The following is a 17,854-nucleotide window of genomic DNA, read 5'->3' as shown; positions in this document are numbered from 1 at the left end:
GCAACCTAGATGCCCATCAGCAGATGAATGGATAAGGAAGCTGTGGTACATATATACCATGGAATATTACTCAGCCATTAAAAAGAATTCATTTGAACCAGTCCTAATGAGATGGATGAAGCTGGAGCCCCTTATACAGAGTGAAGTAAGCCAGAAAGATAAAGAACATTACAGCATACTAACACATATATATGGAATTTAGAAAGATGGTAACGATAACCCTATATGCAAAACAGAAAAAGAGACACAGAAATACAGAACAGACTTTTGAACTCTGTGGGAGAATGTGAGGGTGGGATATTTCAAAAGAACAGCATGTATACTATCTATGGTGAAACAGATCACCAGCCCAGGTGGGATGCATGAGACAAGTGCTCCGGCCTGGTGCACTGGGAAGACCCAGAGGAATCGGGTGGAGAGGGAGGTGGGAGCAGGGATCGGGATGGGGAATACGTGTAAATCCATGGCTGATTCATATCAATGTATGACAAAACCCACTGAAATGTTGTGAAGTAATTAGCCTCCAACTAATAAAAAAAAAAAAAAAGAAAAAAAAAGAAAATGACCTTCTAAAGCTAAAAAAAAAAAAAAGAAAAGGTCACTGTATTCTAGTAACTTTTCTTGAGTATTCTTGGATATTCTTAGCCAGCTCCAGTGTTTTCTGCATCACCTCCAACTGTACAAACCGGGTACCCATGTGCATGTTTATGTCATCTGCTCCTTGTGCTTTATTTATGATGGCTTTGTCTTCCATGCTGTAGACTGCAGGCCCTATAGGTTTTGTTTCTGTAGTTTTCCCCAGTGGTAACTATAGGATATGTTCTTGTCTTCTGCTATTTAATAGTAACCCCAAAGAAGGGATACTGCCCTGGACTAGGTCATCTTTTCAGTGTTTGGCTTGACCATTTGAAATAGACATATACATAAGAATAAAAAGAAGGATTTGCTGAAAAACCAAAGGTTTGTCCTTGTGGAGGCTTATTTGAATTCTCATTCTCTTGGTTGAATTGATTTGTTGGCATATTAATGTATCTTGATGGACTGCTCTGAAAATCCAAATTCGTGCTTTTTGACCTTTTAAAAGTCAGACACTGCTTTACTAATTGAACGAAGCAAAGTCCTGAATCACTCCTTGGAGAATCCAGTCATTCAGAACGTCTCATGTAGTTTGGGCACAGGAGGGTGACAGTTTACGGTGCCTGCCTGGTTAACCTCTCATCTTGCCCAGAGAATGACAGAGGTGGAAAAGACGGGAGAGGTCATCTGGAGCAGTCCAGAGAAAACTCAGTCAGTTTACCTGGGTCTCTTTATCTTATTCTTTAAAAAAAAAAATTTTTTTTTAAACGAATTATGCCTTCGGTGCCCTTCATAATAATATTTCTTTTTTTTTTTTTCTTTTACATGCCCAACTCTAGGCATACATGCCCAACTTTGGCAATTAGTCCTCTTCAGTAAACATCTGAATATTTCCCTGTCCACTTTCAGACAGGAGTTAACTGCATTCTCAGGTTCTCAGGTGGGCTTGCTCTCCTCGCTCTTTCCTTCCAGAAGGAGCGTATGTGCTAGCTAGCTTCACTCCTGAGTCATGGCCTGGGAACTTCCCTGCCTCGTTACTACATCTGTCATTTTATTTTATTATTTACCTCACATGTACAGTACTCTCTGGAGCATTTGACATCTGTGGCGTCGTGGGACTGGACGCTCTGCCCTTCACCTCCTCACACAGCACCTTTCAGCTTTCCTCCCCGGCTTTGATCGTTCTCACCTGCTCCTGAAGGAGTCTTGTGGATGATGCTGAGGGGCACAGGTTTTCCTTCCCGGGCTCTTCTTTTTCCTCTTCTCCCTTTCTCTCAGCGCCCCCACCCAATCTCCTTTCTCCCTGTCTCTCTGCCAGTTCTCTTGGCTTCTTCCAGCGTTTAGAATGATCCCAGGACTGACCCAAGCCCAGATGGGGGCTGCAGCTACTTTACATGCCACACGCCCCAAAATGTCTTCTTCCCCACTCCCTGTTCCTTTTTTCTTTGGACCTCCTTCTCTCACACACACCTCCTGGAATGGTATCCGCATGCACACAGTTGAGCAGCTCATACTCCGAAAGCCTGTTACTCGGGTCTGCCCTTTCTTTCTCGTCCCCTCGGTGACTGCCTCCTTTTCCCATGGATGACTGTAATTGTTTCTTACCTGGTCTTCCTGTCTGAGTCCTTATGCTTGTCTCTGTACTGATGGCACTTTCAGGTGGGCCAATCTCAGTTTCTCTCTTGCTTTCATAAAAATCTTAAATTTTTGTTCACCTATTGCCAAAAGAAGAAAGTTTGCATTGTCTAACAATACCTGGGAACTGGTTTGTGCTCTTGATCTCCCCAGCATCACCTGCCTCATGCCTGTGCTCTGGCCTTTGGTTCCCCCAGCCCCAGAGCTCTTGCGTTCACCTGTCCCTCTGTCCCACCGCTCCCTCCTCCGCGTCTTTGAGGTTGTTTTCCTGACGCTGTCCACACACGCCATGCCTGTGCCCTGTGCCCCTGCACTTGGCACAGTCAGCTGCATTTGGTTCCTTGCTTTCCTTCCCCACTAACCAGCAAGGCCTTTGCCCGTTTGGATGGTTTTCTTTACCCCTGATCCCAGTGCTCAGCATGATGCACGGCACTTGGCACGTTCCAGGGAGTTAATATCCAGGTCTGAGAGTGTCGAGAAAGGTGAAGAGGGGAAAAAGAAAAGACCGCCTTCTGTGGAAAGGAACGGTGGAACCCGTCAACAAGGCCTGCTGTGTGCAGCTGACTTTCAGTATTAAGATATTCTACCAAGGGTTGGTCACTTCTTTCTCTTCTACGAACGTGTGCTTCCACCATCCTCCCCTCCTGTTTCAGAGACTCGGCACCACCTCTCACGCAGCATGCTTCACTGCATTCCTTTTCCATCCCTGTGGTGTCTTGCTCCATTAGTCAGCCTCCTCCTGGTGCATCAGATTTCCGTTCTACTTGATGCTTTCCCAGTGCCTACAAACATGCTTAAGTTTCCCCTTCCTGAAAAGAAACTACCTTCCTCCAAATCTTCCCCCGCTTAAGCAAATACCCAGTCTTATGTCACAACTAAATTTTTGGAAGCAGTGAATCCCAGTGACTGATTTACATCTAGTTTCCTTTCAGTTCTCATACCTTACCTTCCACTGAAACAGTTCTCAATTCACCCATTTTCTCTTTGCGACTTTCGCCTTTGACTTTTCTGGTGAACTCCCTAGCCCTTGATCATGGTTACTGGATGTTGACATTTCCCAAGCTTCTGTCCTGTCTTCTCCATTTAAGCACTCTTTGTATGTTATCTCATTCACAGTCCTTTCAACTCTCACTGCTACACAGAAAACTTCCAAAGCTATATATCCAAGCATATCTTGGTCTTGAGGCTTTCTGCCTACTGGACATTCCTGCCTATCGGTTGTCATGAAAATACATCAGAACTCACTGTATTCCACGCTGTGTTCCTGACTTATGATCTCAAATGTGCCTTCCCTGTCTTGGGAATGGCCCCTGAACCCACGTGGGTAAGCCAGGAATCCTAAACCAGTCTTTCACTGCCCTCTCTTCCCATCCCACTCGCCTCTCAATCACTGTCCTCAGCAGTGTCTCCTGTACCCCTTTGCTTCCACTTCTCCCCACTGCCATATCCTGAGTGCAGGATTATTGCCCCATGTCCCCCTGGCTCTAATATACACTCTCCTTCCCTGACCCTTCAGGCCATTCTGCGTACACTTGTCAGAGTTATTTTTCTAAACTTGAAAATGTTTGTTGGCTCCCTCAACCCTATAGGTTAGTGTTCAGAATTCTTAGGCCAGCATCACAGGCTTTCAAATTGGGCCATACTTTTTTTATTTTTAAAGCAGTCTCAGCTTTTATTCTCCATTTTAAACACCTGAAATGTTCAAACATTCAGACTTGTGTGAGTACATCTCCTCTTATATCTGGGTTCCCCTGGATGCTGGCAGAGGCAGTGGATACTGTTTAGAGCCCATGAAGAGAAGAGGGAAGCCCGTTTTCCTTCATCATACCTACATTCCTAGAATCACTTTTAATTTTCTTCCTTTCATTTTCTCCTGTAGAGCTTATTGCCAGAACTGTATAGGTATGAGGTTTTACAGCTTATTTTTAAACTATAAGGTTTTAAAAAGCAGAAGCAGACGTGATCACCCCTCCCCCCATCTCTCCTTTCATCCCCTTCCCTGAGACCCTTCTACTGTAGCCACGTGGTCTCCTTTTCCAAGACCCCCTTGTTCTTTGATCACACCACACCGTGCTTACACCAACACTTTTCCTTCAACTCAGAAAGTGTGTTCCTTCATCTTTTCAAACTCTGGGGTTTCCCCTCAGTGTTCAGCTCCCCGCCCTCCACACCCTCCTGTGTTTACACAACACTTGATAATATTAACTTCCACATGGTGTTCTGTGCAGTGAGAGGTCGTGTACAACACAGCAGTTGAGAGTGTGAATTCTGGGGCCAGATTGCCTGGATGTGACTCCTGGGTCTACCACCTGAAAATCTAGGATAAAGTATTTAATGTCTCCATGCCTCGAATTCTTCACTTCTGGGTGTTAGAAGAATTAAGTGAGTTGATGCATATAAAGTGCTTAGAATAGACCTGTTAAGTGTTAACTAACGTCACTATAGTTTGATAATTTTTTTTTTTTTTCAAGATACATCATTCCAGAGCCTCAGTCCCAGAGATTCTTGCTCTTTACTTCTGGTTGGGTCCTGGGACAACTCTCCAGGTGTATTGACTCTGTCTCTTCAGGGTTCTGTGCAGGAGAGCAGTGTCGTCTCTGAGCTTGAGGGCCTAGCACAGTACCTGGACTGTGCAGTCATCAGTTACTTATTGAATGCCTGCACTGTGCTGAATTTTGTTCTGGATGCTTGAGAGACTGAGATGAAAGAACTGACAAGACCTTTGCCTTATGGAGCTCATCTTCCAGTGGCGGAGATGGGCACTAAATAAGAGAATGGGAAATATGTAGAATATGCTTTGAGATAATGGTAGGTGCTAAATGGGGTTGAGAGGATGGTGGATGAAGTTTAAAGGGGTTTGGAAGTGGTTTCTGTTATAGAGGGCAATTGGAGAAGGCCAAGTTTTTGAGAAGGCAATACAGTATTGGAACTGAGACCTGTGTAAAGTGAGTGTGCAAGCTGTGCACACATTTTGGGGGAAGAACATTGAAGAGAGAGGAAAGGACAAGTGCAAGGCCCTAGGGTGGTGATAAGCTTGGTATGTTCAAGGAGCAGCAGAGACATTATGCCTGCAGAGGAGTGGTGGGCTCAGAGAGGAAGGAGGCACCTTCCCGGTAGACAGGCCATGGGAGGGACTTTGGATTTTGTTCTGAGCTGGAAAGCCATGGAGGATTCTGAGCAGGAGTCTTTTTAAAAGACCATGGCTGGTGTGGGGAAAGTAGGCTATTTAGATGTGTGGTTGGTGGTATATGTGGAAGCCATGAGGCTGCTACACTTACCCATTATCCATCCACCCTCCACACAGTTATCTGATAATCTGTCCACCCATACATCATCCATCAGTTATCCTTGACCCAGGCCAACAGACGGTGGCTTGGACCAGCGTGGTGGCAATGAAGAGAATGGAATGAAAAGTGCTCAGATCCCAAATCTCTTTTGAAGGTGGAGCTGGCTGAAGGATTAAATGTGGAACGGGAGGGGAAGAGAGAAAAGTAAGGTAACTGCTTTTGGCCCAAGCTTTTTGGTGAATGGCAGTTTCGTTTTCCTGAGACGGGAAGCAGTGTGTTTGGGTGAGGGGAAGGGGGCTCTGCTGTTTGGCCATGATAAACTTAAGATGCTTATTACAGCCACAAGTGGACAACAGAGGAGAGGGTCAGGATATAAATTTGGTCATCATCGGCGTATTGTTAGAACACAGTATAGGAAGGAATAATTTTTTCCAACTGAGAGATTAGGTAAGCCTTTTCAAAAGAGAACTTTTCAAAAGTTTTGCATTTGAGCAAAACTTTGAAGAATGAATATGATTTCCAAAGGCAGAGAAGGAGGAAAATAGAAGATATTTTTCATCCAAGTCTCATAGCCTTTTTCCCTGGCCTCTTGAATTTGTTTAAGAAGCTGCTGACCTGGTTGATAATCTGTTTTCACTGGTATAGCCACTTAGATTCTCTGTTGAAAAGGAAACCAAAGCAGATTATATACTAACTGATAAACCGCATTCTGCTATTTCTCATTGTTCACAAATTGAAAATTCATGTTGGACCATGGAGGTGCAGAATGCTAAGTGTGTGTTTGCTTTGAATTGGGATGTGTTGATTTTGGTGTGGCGGCTGTTTGTATGCTGTCTGTTGTCTCCATTAAAGGTTGAACATTTTGGGGAAGTTTTTACTTCTGCTGATACTGACTCTCAGCACTCGACTTGAACTGTTAATTTATAACTCAGTCAAGTTACAGCCACAACCATGACCGTGAGAAATTGGGACCCCCCTTGCTCTCTAATCACGCATGTCTCTCTCATTTGGGCATAATTCTGAATTGATTCTTCCTGCTTTGTGTGAAAAAAATGTCATGTTTTCCCCCTATTATTTAAGTAGAATTTTAATTCAGTAGAGTATTGCTTACCTTTTTGTTTATTTTCATGATGTCTCTAAATCACAAATTTTGATCTTCTAAATAGAGAAAAATTACTAGATGTTTTGTTAGTGGGAGAAAAGATTCTGTATTGAAAAAAATTGAGTCTAAGATCTTTTTAGAACTGATACAAAATTCACACTTAGACAGGTGTGCCATCACCTTAAAATAATCTTCACTGGTGTACCATAATCTGTCTTAGTGCTGTGTATTGATGGAATGTACAAAACTTCAGCTCTTATGTAAACATTCTGCCATTTTTCTGTTTAGAAAAGAGGTGTTGCATTAACGAAAGTAGTCATAGAATTTATCTCTAGGTGTGTAAAGGCTTCTAGTCTTATTTCTAGGTGCATAAAAGCTTTATTATAGTCTTCAAGGTTTTTACAATAGATTTTATAAGAATTTGGGGTTTGGGTTTTTGTCTTGAATTAATGAGACCACTGCTGCTCTAAACATGTTTTAAATAATTACCTTGATTTTTATAAAAATAACATAAGAATGGCTATTGATGTGTATGTTTGTGTGTGTGTATATATATAGGTTTTCAAGAAACTCCACAATTCAGGATTCTAGTATTTTTATGTATACAGAGCATTCTAGGCAAGAAGAAAATTCTCTCAGAACATTGTCTGGCTCTTACATAAGCTATAGCTCTTTTCATGTGGAAAAAATACAATTACAGAAAAATACAGATCATGTAATAAACACCTAAATACAAAATAACTAAATGTTAATAATTTTTAGACCTGTTTTGAAGTTTTTCTTTAATGAATAAGCTTCACCAAGAATTTGAAGACATGTCGGCCCTCCACATCTGCCCATTCATGCTCCTTTCTTCTTTACTTTTCAGAGGAATTTAGTGTGAACTATGTCCCCCCCCCCCCCCCCCCCCACGTTTTACCTAATGTGGTATTATGGTGTGTGTATCACTTAACATGTTTTTAAGACCACCTGTTGTTAAAATACAGATCTTCATTCTTTTCAATTGTTGTGTAGAATTCCTTCATAAGAATTTGACACATTTGTTCTTAATAAGAGTTCTTTATATGTCCTGAATAATTGCTTGTCTGTTAACATAAGCTCCAAATATCCTTCCACTTCTTAGGTGGTTGTTCCTTGCTGTCCAGCTTTTTATCTTTTGCAGGGAGCTTTCCTGAGTTTGTTCTTACGCTTCCATAGTACTTTCATCCACTGAGTTCTTACACTACAGTAGGGTGCCTTATGGTGTAGTTTTCCACCCATGGAGTTGATGGGAGACTGAATTTTATTTCTTTTTGCTCCAGAGGAGCTAGGAAACTAGTGAGTTGAATTAGCAGCCTTAAAGGTTGGTGTAGTCTTTTTCAATCAAGCCAACGTCTAGTGTGCCTTTGATGGCATCATTAGTGAATATTCTTGGGTTTTGATTTCTCTTGCTGTAATAATGGGCGTGATGCTTCTCAACAGCTGGCTCTTTCCCAGGGATATCAGGTGGGTTGGTTGCTCTATTAATTTAGAACGCTTTGCATTCTAAGATTCCTTTAGGAAAGTTTGTGTGTGTAGGGTTCTTTTTATTTGTAGTGCTTTCAGAATCAGAGATACATAATAAGGCTTTCTGTTGAAATATTGGAATCCAGTGTCTGCCAGTAAAGGCACATTAATTGCAAAGCTTTATTTTTGTTTGTAAAACATTGAATTAATGTGTGAGCTAAGAATTAAATCAGAAAAATAGATTAAAAAAAAATCTCCCAGTGTTGTTACTCTTGAATTCATGGTTATTTAGGAGCTTACCCTCTTTGAATATCTGTTACTATGAAATCTACTTTTCATTTTTTAGAGGGACAACTTTAAACAAAATTATCATAGAATAATAGTGACAGAAGCCTTATTGACACAAGTGAACATTTTTATTAATAGTACCTTCAGTCTGTGTATGGTCAGCACAGATATATCATGGTTTCAGAGCGAAGTTATGGATGAGGCATTCTTTTACAAGAAACATGTCAGAATCAGGGTTGGGTTGCCTCTGAGGAAAGCTGGTATTCAGTCGTGCTGCACACACTTAGTAAGCCCTTCACTATGTGTGCTGTATGCGCGGTTCTAGGCTTAGGACACCCAGTGCTGAATTGTGTGGAGGTTCTCTCCAGGTGGGAAGCAGTCAGGAAAGGAACAGGTGAACTGTCAGTTGATTCTGAGTCCTGTGCAGAAAGATGAAAAGGGGACCAGTCATGCAGAGGGAGCAGCAGCTAGCTCAATGTTGATTCACCCAGAGCCTGGTGGTGCGTCCAGGAGGGAGCGTGCAGGAGGAGTGAAAGCCTTGTTTAAAACATGGAACTGTGGCATGGCCATTCACTCATCTTTCAGCACATTTATTGAGCATCCATGCTACGTCTGGAAATGCTCTGGAAACCTGTGGTCAGGAGTGAACAAGAAAAGTCTCTCTGTCTAGGCAGTTTACATTCTGAAAGTGGAAGCCTAACATAAACAAGAAGAATAATGAGAATGCTGGTGCACTGCAGGTAGGTTGGGAAGGCAGGAAGCAGTAGGACACCTTTAATGAAAACAGACTGTCAAAGGATCAATTTTGAAGACATGTGTAAGTTATCCAACTAGTTTTTACTTTAGAGTGTCCATTTCCCCCATTTTAATATATTTCCCATACACAGAGTCTGTTGTATTGAAACCTCAAGCATAATTTCATTGTCTTAACAAAATCCATCATGAGTCCTAGGCTTCTGGAGACAGATTATTACCTTCCCAGAAGGTAATCTTTTCAGAGTTGAAGTGAAATATGGTAACATGTTTTTTGGAAGGGTTGAAGAAAAGAGAGATGATGTACCTAAATTGTGTTTGCAAGAGTATAAAATAAAAATGCAGTGTGAAAAAAACTGGCGTGGAACTAATAACGCTTAAGTTTATATCTGGAAAGCTGAGACCTGATAGATAATATATCAAATTGGTATGTAACTTCCTTGGTAACACACAGTTTGAGTTTCAAAGTATTGTAACTACATCAGGAGACATATTACATAGGAAGAATATTTATTTGCAACACCAGAATTTTCATGAACTCCAGAAAAGGAAAAGCAAAACACAGCATCTTTGTTCATTTATCTTTATCCAATTATATCCACATAATATCTATTAAAATCAGTGATACTTAATATCTGAGATGTTGAGGGTGCTTCTTTTTTTTTTTTTTTTGGCAGGATGGAAAGCTTTATTTTTTAAGATCAATTTTAGGTTCACAGCAAACTGGAGCACAGAGTTGCACCTGGCCCCACACACGCACAGCCTTCTCCGCTGTCAGCATCCAGCACCAGAGTGGTGCATTTGTTACAACTGATAGACCTGCACTGACATGTCCTTGTTGCCCAGAGTCCACGGTCTAAGTCCGAGTTCAGCCTTGGTGTTGTCCATCCCGTGGGCTTTGACAAATGTGTAATAACACTTATCCACTGTTGTAGTATCATACAGAAGAGTTTCACTGCCCTGACAGCCCACTGTACTCAGTCTATTTATCCCTCCATTCCTTCATAAGCCCTGGAAACTGCTATCTCCATAGTTTTGCCTTTTCCAGAATGTTATATAATTGAAATTATGTAGGGTATAGTCTTCAGATTGGCTTCTTTAACTGAGTAATGTGCATTTAAGACTCATCTGCGTCTGAATTTTTGTGGTGTGATAGCTCATCTTAGTGTGAAATGATACTCCATGGTCTGTATGTCCCACAGCTTATTTACCTACTAAAGGACATCTTGGTGCTCTCAGGTTTTGGCAGTATAAATAAAGTTGCTGTCAACATCTGTGTGCACGTTTTTGTGTGCATGTGGGTTTTCAGTTCCCATGGGTAAATACCAAGGAGTGTGATTGCTGGTTTGTGCAGTAAGAGAGTATATTGAGTTTGTGTGTGTGTGGGTGTGGGTGTTTTAAATACAGCCAGACTGTCTTCCAGAGGTTTGAATTTGCAGCAGTGAGGAATGAGAACTGTTGCTCTACATCCTTGCCAGCCTTTGATGCTGTCAGTGTTTAAAATTTTGGCCACTAATAAGTGTGTATTGGTATCTCATTTGTTGTTTTAATTGGCAATTTCCTAATGACATGTTGAGCATCTTTTCATTTGTATATTTTTTCTATCTGTAGATTTTATTTTCCTTCTGTATATCATCTTTGCTGAGGTGTCCAGATCTTTTGCCCATTTTTTTAAAAGTTCGGTTGTTCGTTTTCTTATTGTTGAATTTTAAGAGTTCTTTATATATATATTTTTTCTTTCTCTATATATTTTGGGTGACAATTCTTTATTAAATATATCTTTTGCAGATATTTTCTCCTAGTATTTGGCTTGTCTTCTCATTCTCCTTAACAGTATCCATTGCAGAGCAAATCTTTTTAATTTTAATGAGGTCCAGCTTATTATTTCTTTCATGGATTGTGCCTTCCATGTTGTATCTTTTGAAAAGTCATGTCAAACCCAAGATATCTAGATTTTCTTATGTTATCTTCTAGGGGTTTTATAGTGTTTTGTGTGTGTGTATCTTTATTTTCTAGTTGAATTGTTAAGTAAAACTAATACCCCTTAAATTATGTCCTGTGCTTTACATGTGGGGTGATATGATCTGCTTAAAGTTACAAAGTTAAGTAAGGTCAAGATTGAGTTTTGAGTTCACTTGGTGTTTCCACTGTTACCTTTTAAAAAGTCATTGGGACCTGAATGCTAGGTCATTCTTTTATGAAAATGGTTGTTTCCTCTTTCTGAAAGGAAGAGTTTTGTTATAGTCTTTTCTTCCATGGATCTTGGAGTGAATGGTCACAGAAAGGAAATACTTAAACCATGCATATATTGGTAAAATCTTTCAAGATTTAATGGAATGCTTTTTCCACAAAATGCTCTTGTGTTTCTTGATTGATAAGTTTATCCAGCCATTTTTGATGAAATTGCCACTAGCTGAAATCTTATGTCATGCTTTTGAGAAGTTTGTTGGCTTGTGACTTTGTTTCCTTGACCTTTAAAACAGAGCTTTATAATTATGAGACTCCCATTTCTGTAAGACTGAAAGATTCACGGTTTCTGCTTTTACTTTTAATGCTATGCATACTTCTGCTGATATTCTATTATTTACTTTCTAAGACAGGACAATTCTAGATTTTCTTCGTGTCTTAAAATATACACTTTCAAATGACAATAAGCTGAACCTGAGTGAGGAAATGGTTTATACTGTGCTTAGTTTTATCTTAATACATTTTAAAGCATGTTACAGAATTCGAATTCAAGTTAGTTAATGCTATTCATGAGCATCTAGCAAACTCACAAGCATTTTCACACATGAATATGCATAATATAGGGCATAAAGAACATTATTCAAATGGCTGAAAAGAAAAAAAATTAGGACTTTAAGGAATATTCCTAATTTCTCTCAAACTCATGTTGTTTCATTTAGGGGGACCTCCTATTTCACATTTTAGATGTTCTTAAAATATCTGCATAACTGTCTGAAAGACTAGAAGATTAGAAAGAAAAATGATTAAATGAATGCACTTCAGCTCTGGAGATACCAAATCATTTTTTCATCTCTTAAAAGAAGAAAGTTTAGTTTTTGAATATTTCATTTGTAAAATTGACTCTACTATGTAAGCAGTGTTTTAAGTCCATTGGAGATAAACACCCATGTTGGTATAGTAAAATCCCATTTTTATATAATGCTTTAATGGAAATGGCAGTTTTATGAAAGGAAAGTGACTAGTAAAAATCTGAATGATGCTCACAAGCTCTTACATCATTTTTATTGGGATTTTTTCGTATTCTAATTCATTAATACAGGAGAAAAGGAGAACACTAACATAGTTTATTTCCTGTAATTACTCAAATCAAGTAGAATTTGTTTTCAATAAAATTCTTGAATTGTCCAGAGTGTGGATTGAAGGGTTGGCCTGTTTTTACAGAATGTCTTGATTTTTTCACATTAGACTTTGCTGTTTTATCAGTGACGTTGTTCACTTGCATATATTTTTGGTATTGTTTCCTCTAGATTAAAAAAAAGGGCCTACGTAAGCCCAAGAAGTCTCTAATACTTAAAGGTTTAGGACTGAGTGTTGAGGGAGAAACCTGGGATATTTATTTATTCTACTTATTTATTACAAATAATGTTTGTTTTTTTAATAGTCTAGACTACTTTTTAAGTGAATCATATAGGTTAAAATATTATTTAGATTGCTGTGTAGTAGGTTAACCAGTGGAGTTTCCAGAAGCAGATTAGTGTCCGCAGTTAAATTAGCTTTATTTTTGTGGACTACCTAGAAGAAAAGGTCATTGCTGAGGAAAAACGCACTTAAACTTATCCCTGACTCTGATTTATGAGGCAGCAGGAGGAGGAAGGGACAGGGGAAACTGAGTTGGAAATGCATATTCTTAATTTCATCACAGTGAAATCTCGCCAAATCCCTGTTTTCTGCTTAGTATGCTTCAAACCACCTTGGAAAATGCTGTTCTTTGGCGGGCTGGGGTGGTGGATGTGGATTTGCGGGCTCTTATGAATTCTTGGCATTCTGATCTGAAGATGCTTCCATGTTCTTGAGGCAGAATTTTGTTGAAACGAACAGATTTCAGCTTGTATCTAGAAAGTTTTAAGGCCTGGTGGTTTATGAATCACATTCAGATTATCAGTGAGAGTACTGTTCCCCCGTAGGCTTTGTATTTGAAAGCTCACCTTTTCTCAGATGGCTACATTTTTTTTTATCTGTTTTCTTCTCCTTTCCCCCCAGCAATGTGGGGCCATTAGAGCTGGAGCTATGCTTATGTGGAGTTCTTGTAGTGGGCCCTTTTTATGTGAGGGCCAAAGAATGTATGTACATGGTGATCGTGCCCATGTAGGTCTGAGCTGTGTTTGTGTGCTTATTTAATTGCTTTCTTTGACTCCAGGAAACCATAGTTGTGTTTTGTTTTCTTTTTTTTTCTTTTTTACCCTTGCTGAAGTGATACCATTTCAAGCAAAGAGACTTACTGGGAGAAAACTTCCTCCGTCTTCATTCTGAGCCAGACTGCATGTGTTGGGGAGTAGAAAAGAGTGTATAGCCCTGGATAATCCCGCATAAAGGTGCTGCCTTCAGCACCAAGTGTCCTGTTTCTCCCTGGAGGCCAACAGCTTGATACAAGGACGCAGCGTGGTCAGCTGGCTTTCCCTCACTGTGGCTGCAAATCCCCTGGAGCCACAGGGTGCCCACCCTCAGTAAGGGGGTGACGTAGCTTGTAGGGAGAGGCTTTGTGTGGTGGTCAGTAGGGGAGACAGAACACCCCACCTCTGGCCACAGTTGGACCTGGAGAATGCCCCCCTCTCGTGGCTTCCAGTTTGGCTGCCAGAGGGTTAAAGGCAGGGCTTATGGGAAAGGTAAGCAAATGGAGAAATTGTTTTTAGGCATTTCACTTTTTTTTTTAACTCACCACGTGGCTTGTAGGGTCTTAGTTCCCCAACCAGGGATTGAACTATCACCCTCGGCGGTGGAAGTCTGGAGTCTTAACCACTGAACCACTGGGAAATTCCCTAGCCATTTCATTCTTGAAGGTGTCATTGCTCAAAGAATGGGAGTAGCTTTTAGTATAAGTAACTACAAAACTATAGATAATCCAGTAGTATGGTAGTTCCTGCTATAATATGATATATGCATTCCTAAAAATCGCCATCCTATACAAAATAGCACAGAAGACGGTAAGACTTAAGAGGAAGGAACAAGGTTAGAAGCGTAACACTGAAAAGCTTTGTTGGTCACAGAAACACATAAAGATGGGAACCTAATATAAGCAGAAGCACAGTTTAGCACACATTAAATGGCTCAGAAATAGATAAATACTGCAATAAATATGATACTTTACCAGGAAAAACTGACATTTGCCTGTGGAAGTGGTCGTTGGAAGAGTTACAGTTTGTGAGGGCCGCACGGTGAGCCCACGTAGGTGGTGGTTGTGGAGATGTGTGTAGTTGTGTGTTTTCTGTATCTCTGTGCCATTCAGTTCAGCTGGATGTTGTTTTTTGTGATCACTTAGCGTTTCTTGCAGACAAAATCACACATAAGCAAATGTGAAATTCATTTTATGCTCAGATTGTCCCCCTAATATGCACATCAATCACATTGAAACAGATTCACATTTTCAAAATAAGCTTTCTAGCAGAACTGGCTGTAGTTTATTTTATTTTGGAATTGAGTCTCTTTTCCTTTCTTTCTTTTCACCGTTATTGATTTCTTAATTTATATTTGTTAAGCCCATATCAGATTGATTTTTCATACCCAGAGTACCTCCAGAGGCGAGAAAGCAGCCTGAGATTTTAATTTTGCTGGTGGTAATCCACGAGGCAGTTTCCTCCTTGGTGAAGGACTCTCAGTCTGTCTCCATCTCTCAGCCCCAGCCCCCATCCCTTTACTAGATGCCAGGCGCTGTGTCGGAGATGTGAAAACTGGTAAGGTATCATTCTTGTCCTCAGAAGCCCAGAGTCTCATTGAAAAATGTTTGAGGCACAGATGTAAATGTCTTTGTTGCGGATCTTCTTACGGAGCAGATGAACCAACTGTGTGTATTTCTTAGTTTGTGAGCACAGGGGCACATATACCTCCCCACCCCGTCTCTGAATTCCCTGTGAACGTAAAGATAGGAGTAAAGAGCTTGCCTGGAAGACGCACAAAGACACCATTGCTGTACACAGTGAAAAGATGTACATTTGAAAAGGGGTTGAAAAGGACCTAAGAGACAGTATAGTTCAACCCTCCCACCTAACTCCTTTATAAACCTTACGGGTCAGGTTTCAGAGAAGTTTCGGAGTAATGTGAGTAGTATGATCCCGTTTTTGTTACCACACACACACACACACACACACACACACACACACACTCATGTATGTATGTACAGTTTGTGTAAGCATAGATGATGTGGATGGATCTCCCACAGTGTTAATATTAGTTACCTCAGGGGACAGGGGAAAGCTTATTAACTTCCTCTTTAGACATCTTTTATTGTTTGGCTTGTTTTAAGAAACATGTTTTACTTTTTTAATTAAAAAATCTAATAAAGTAGAAAATGAATAAATAATAATAAGAAAATACCCTCAGGGCACTGAGCTTCGTTTCAATCTTCCAGTACCCCTGGTAGTTAAAAGTGAACGTGCTGTTTTAGGTGTGGGCTGCCCCGCAGGACTCTGACCTCACTGTAGCATCACTGTAGTGTGTGTGTGGGGGGGGGGGTGGTTATGTTTACAGACTACTAACACCTCGAAGTCTTTCTTGCATCTGCTGCCTTTGGCACTCTGCCTTTGATCATCATTTTGGACCCAAGTCTAGTCCTTTACCTTCTCTCTGTTAGATTTCATCTGGTTACTGTGGAAATCAGTGTTCAGCATAGGTTAAGAGCTGGCCTTGGACTCAGGCTGCCTGGTTGCAGACCCTTGCTACCACTACCTACCGTGAAAATTTTAGACAAGTGGTACGTTCTCCCAAGCCTCAGTATTGTTGTCTGGCGGTAAAGTTGTGAGGTATCAGAGAGACCCTGTCTGCTGGAACACTCACTAGGCCAGGTGCCTGGTGGTGTGATGAGACTGTGGTGGGTTTTAGCTGTCACTGTTGGTGCGTCAGCCTCAGCCCATCTCTCCTGTGTGTCATGATGAAATGATCGTGGGTCAACCATGTTCCACATCCACCCTGACCCCGTACCATAAATCAGTCTTTCCTCCGCATGATCCTCATGGGATCCCCAACCAGTCCCTGTCTCATTCTGCAGGTCCCTTCACCGATGTTGTCACCACCAACCTGAAGCTTGGCAACCCGACAGATCGAAATGTGTGTTTTAAAGTGAAGACCACGGCACCGCGTAGGTACTGCGTGAGGCCCAACAGTGGCATCATTGATGCAGGGGCCTCGATTAACGTATCTGGTAAGTTCTGAGAATGAAGACCTGAAGGGTGGGCTAAAAAGGCTCCCTAGAGTCAGTGGGATCTCTTCAAGCTTGTGTTTGCAGTATAGCAAAGGTAGATCATAGGCATCCCCATCCCCCCTCCCCCAGCTCCCTACCCTCTGATTAAAAAGCTCGGTGGGTCCCACTCACCTATTGTTTTTCCATAATTAATGCCTCTTTAGTTTAATGCTTACAACCTTTGTGCCTCAATAGATAGAGCAAAATTAAAGTGGTAACATCAGACTTTACTTGAGAATGAGTTGGGTTTTCACTCCCTTGAAATTAAATCTGCCCTTTGGCAATAAATAAAAAAAGGGCTAAACAAACTTAATTTTACTTTGTGGGAGAAAGCTAAATGGAGTTATTTTCTTATTTAAGCTAAATGATTTCTGACATTAAGCTCGTGTCATTTCCAATGATTGGTAACTGCACTTTACTGATTGTGAAAAGCTAAGGGAGATGAAGGCTGAGGAAATTGGAGTGTATTCAAGGGTGCAAGTTTTGTGCATGTCTGATGGGTTTTTTCCCCCCTTCTGTCTGAGAGTGCATTTATTTTCCAGAGTCCAACTTTTGAAAAGATGCTGGTAGAGTGCCCAAACTGAGAATTGGATTTCAGAATTAAGGAGATGTAAGCGATGGGTTTGAGTTTAAATATATTTTAGAAATGGAATAAACTTTGAGCTCATTAGGACTTCTGGATACAGCAGTGCCTTTTGTATTTGTGGAGGAGCTCTGGGGGAGTGTGTGTTAATCCTTCAAGTATCAGGAGACTGTCACCAAGGGCTCTGAGGCATCATTAGAAGCTACTCCTCATTTGAAATGGGTATCTGGCTGACTTTTTTCCTGACGGATTTTGATTGTGATACATTTGGCTATTCATTTGACACCTGAAAGAAAATGACTCACCTCTTTGGAAAGATATAAGGTGTTTCATTATCTCATGATTTCTGCAGACTCTTGTTCCCTGCATCCTCTGGGTTCTCTCATTAGGGTGCGCCCACACCGGCTGTCCCCCTGTGTATTTCTCTCTGAGCCTGCAAGACCTGACTCTCGAATCAGGTTATTATCCAGGAGGAATCAGGAGGGTGGGAGCCAACATTTGTTGAGGATCTCCTTTGTGCTGGGTCTGCACACATATTATCTCATGTAATTTCTGTTACCTGCCCAGCGTGGAATGCATTGTTTTTACCCCATTGTACCAGAATGACTCCGGTGACCACAGGCTCACGAAGCTGACCAGTGACAAAACCAAGACATAGATCCTGCTTGTCTGGCTCTTGTCCCCAAACCTTCTGCACTGCAGCGCACTGGTCAGGGAGGGGGACCCAG

The 17,854-nt window shown here is 41.1% G+C and overlaps 1 protein-coding gene across 2 annotated transcripts in view; it reads left to right on the top strand.

The window, feature by feature from the left end:
* VAPB (VAMP associated protein B and C) overlaps positions 1 to 17,854 on the top strand; it is a 47,666-nt gene that overhangs the window by 8,899 nt on the left and 20,913 nt on the right. For both annotated transcript variants that reach the window (XM_061126933.1, XM_061126932.1), the window contains exon 2: positions 16,352 to 16,504. In XM_061126933.1, coding sequence (XP_060982916.1) covers positions 16,352 to 16,504 — 153 coding nt within the window. The remainder of the gene's footprint in view (positions 1 to 16,351; positions 16,505 to 17,854) is intronic.

This window comes from Dama dama, chromosome 23 (assembly GCF_033118175.1).
Source record: "Dama dama isolate Ldn47 chromosome 23, ASM3311817v1, whole genome shotgun sequence".
NCBI classification, from domain to species: Eukaryota; Metazoa; Chordata; class Mammalia; order Artiodactyla; family Cervidae; genus Dama; species Dama dama.
The sequence above is the reverse complement of the archived record's forward strand: the minus strand, read 5'-3'. Positions and strand labels throughout refer to the sequence as shown.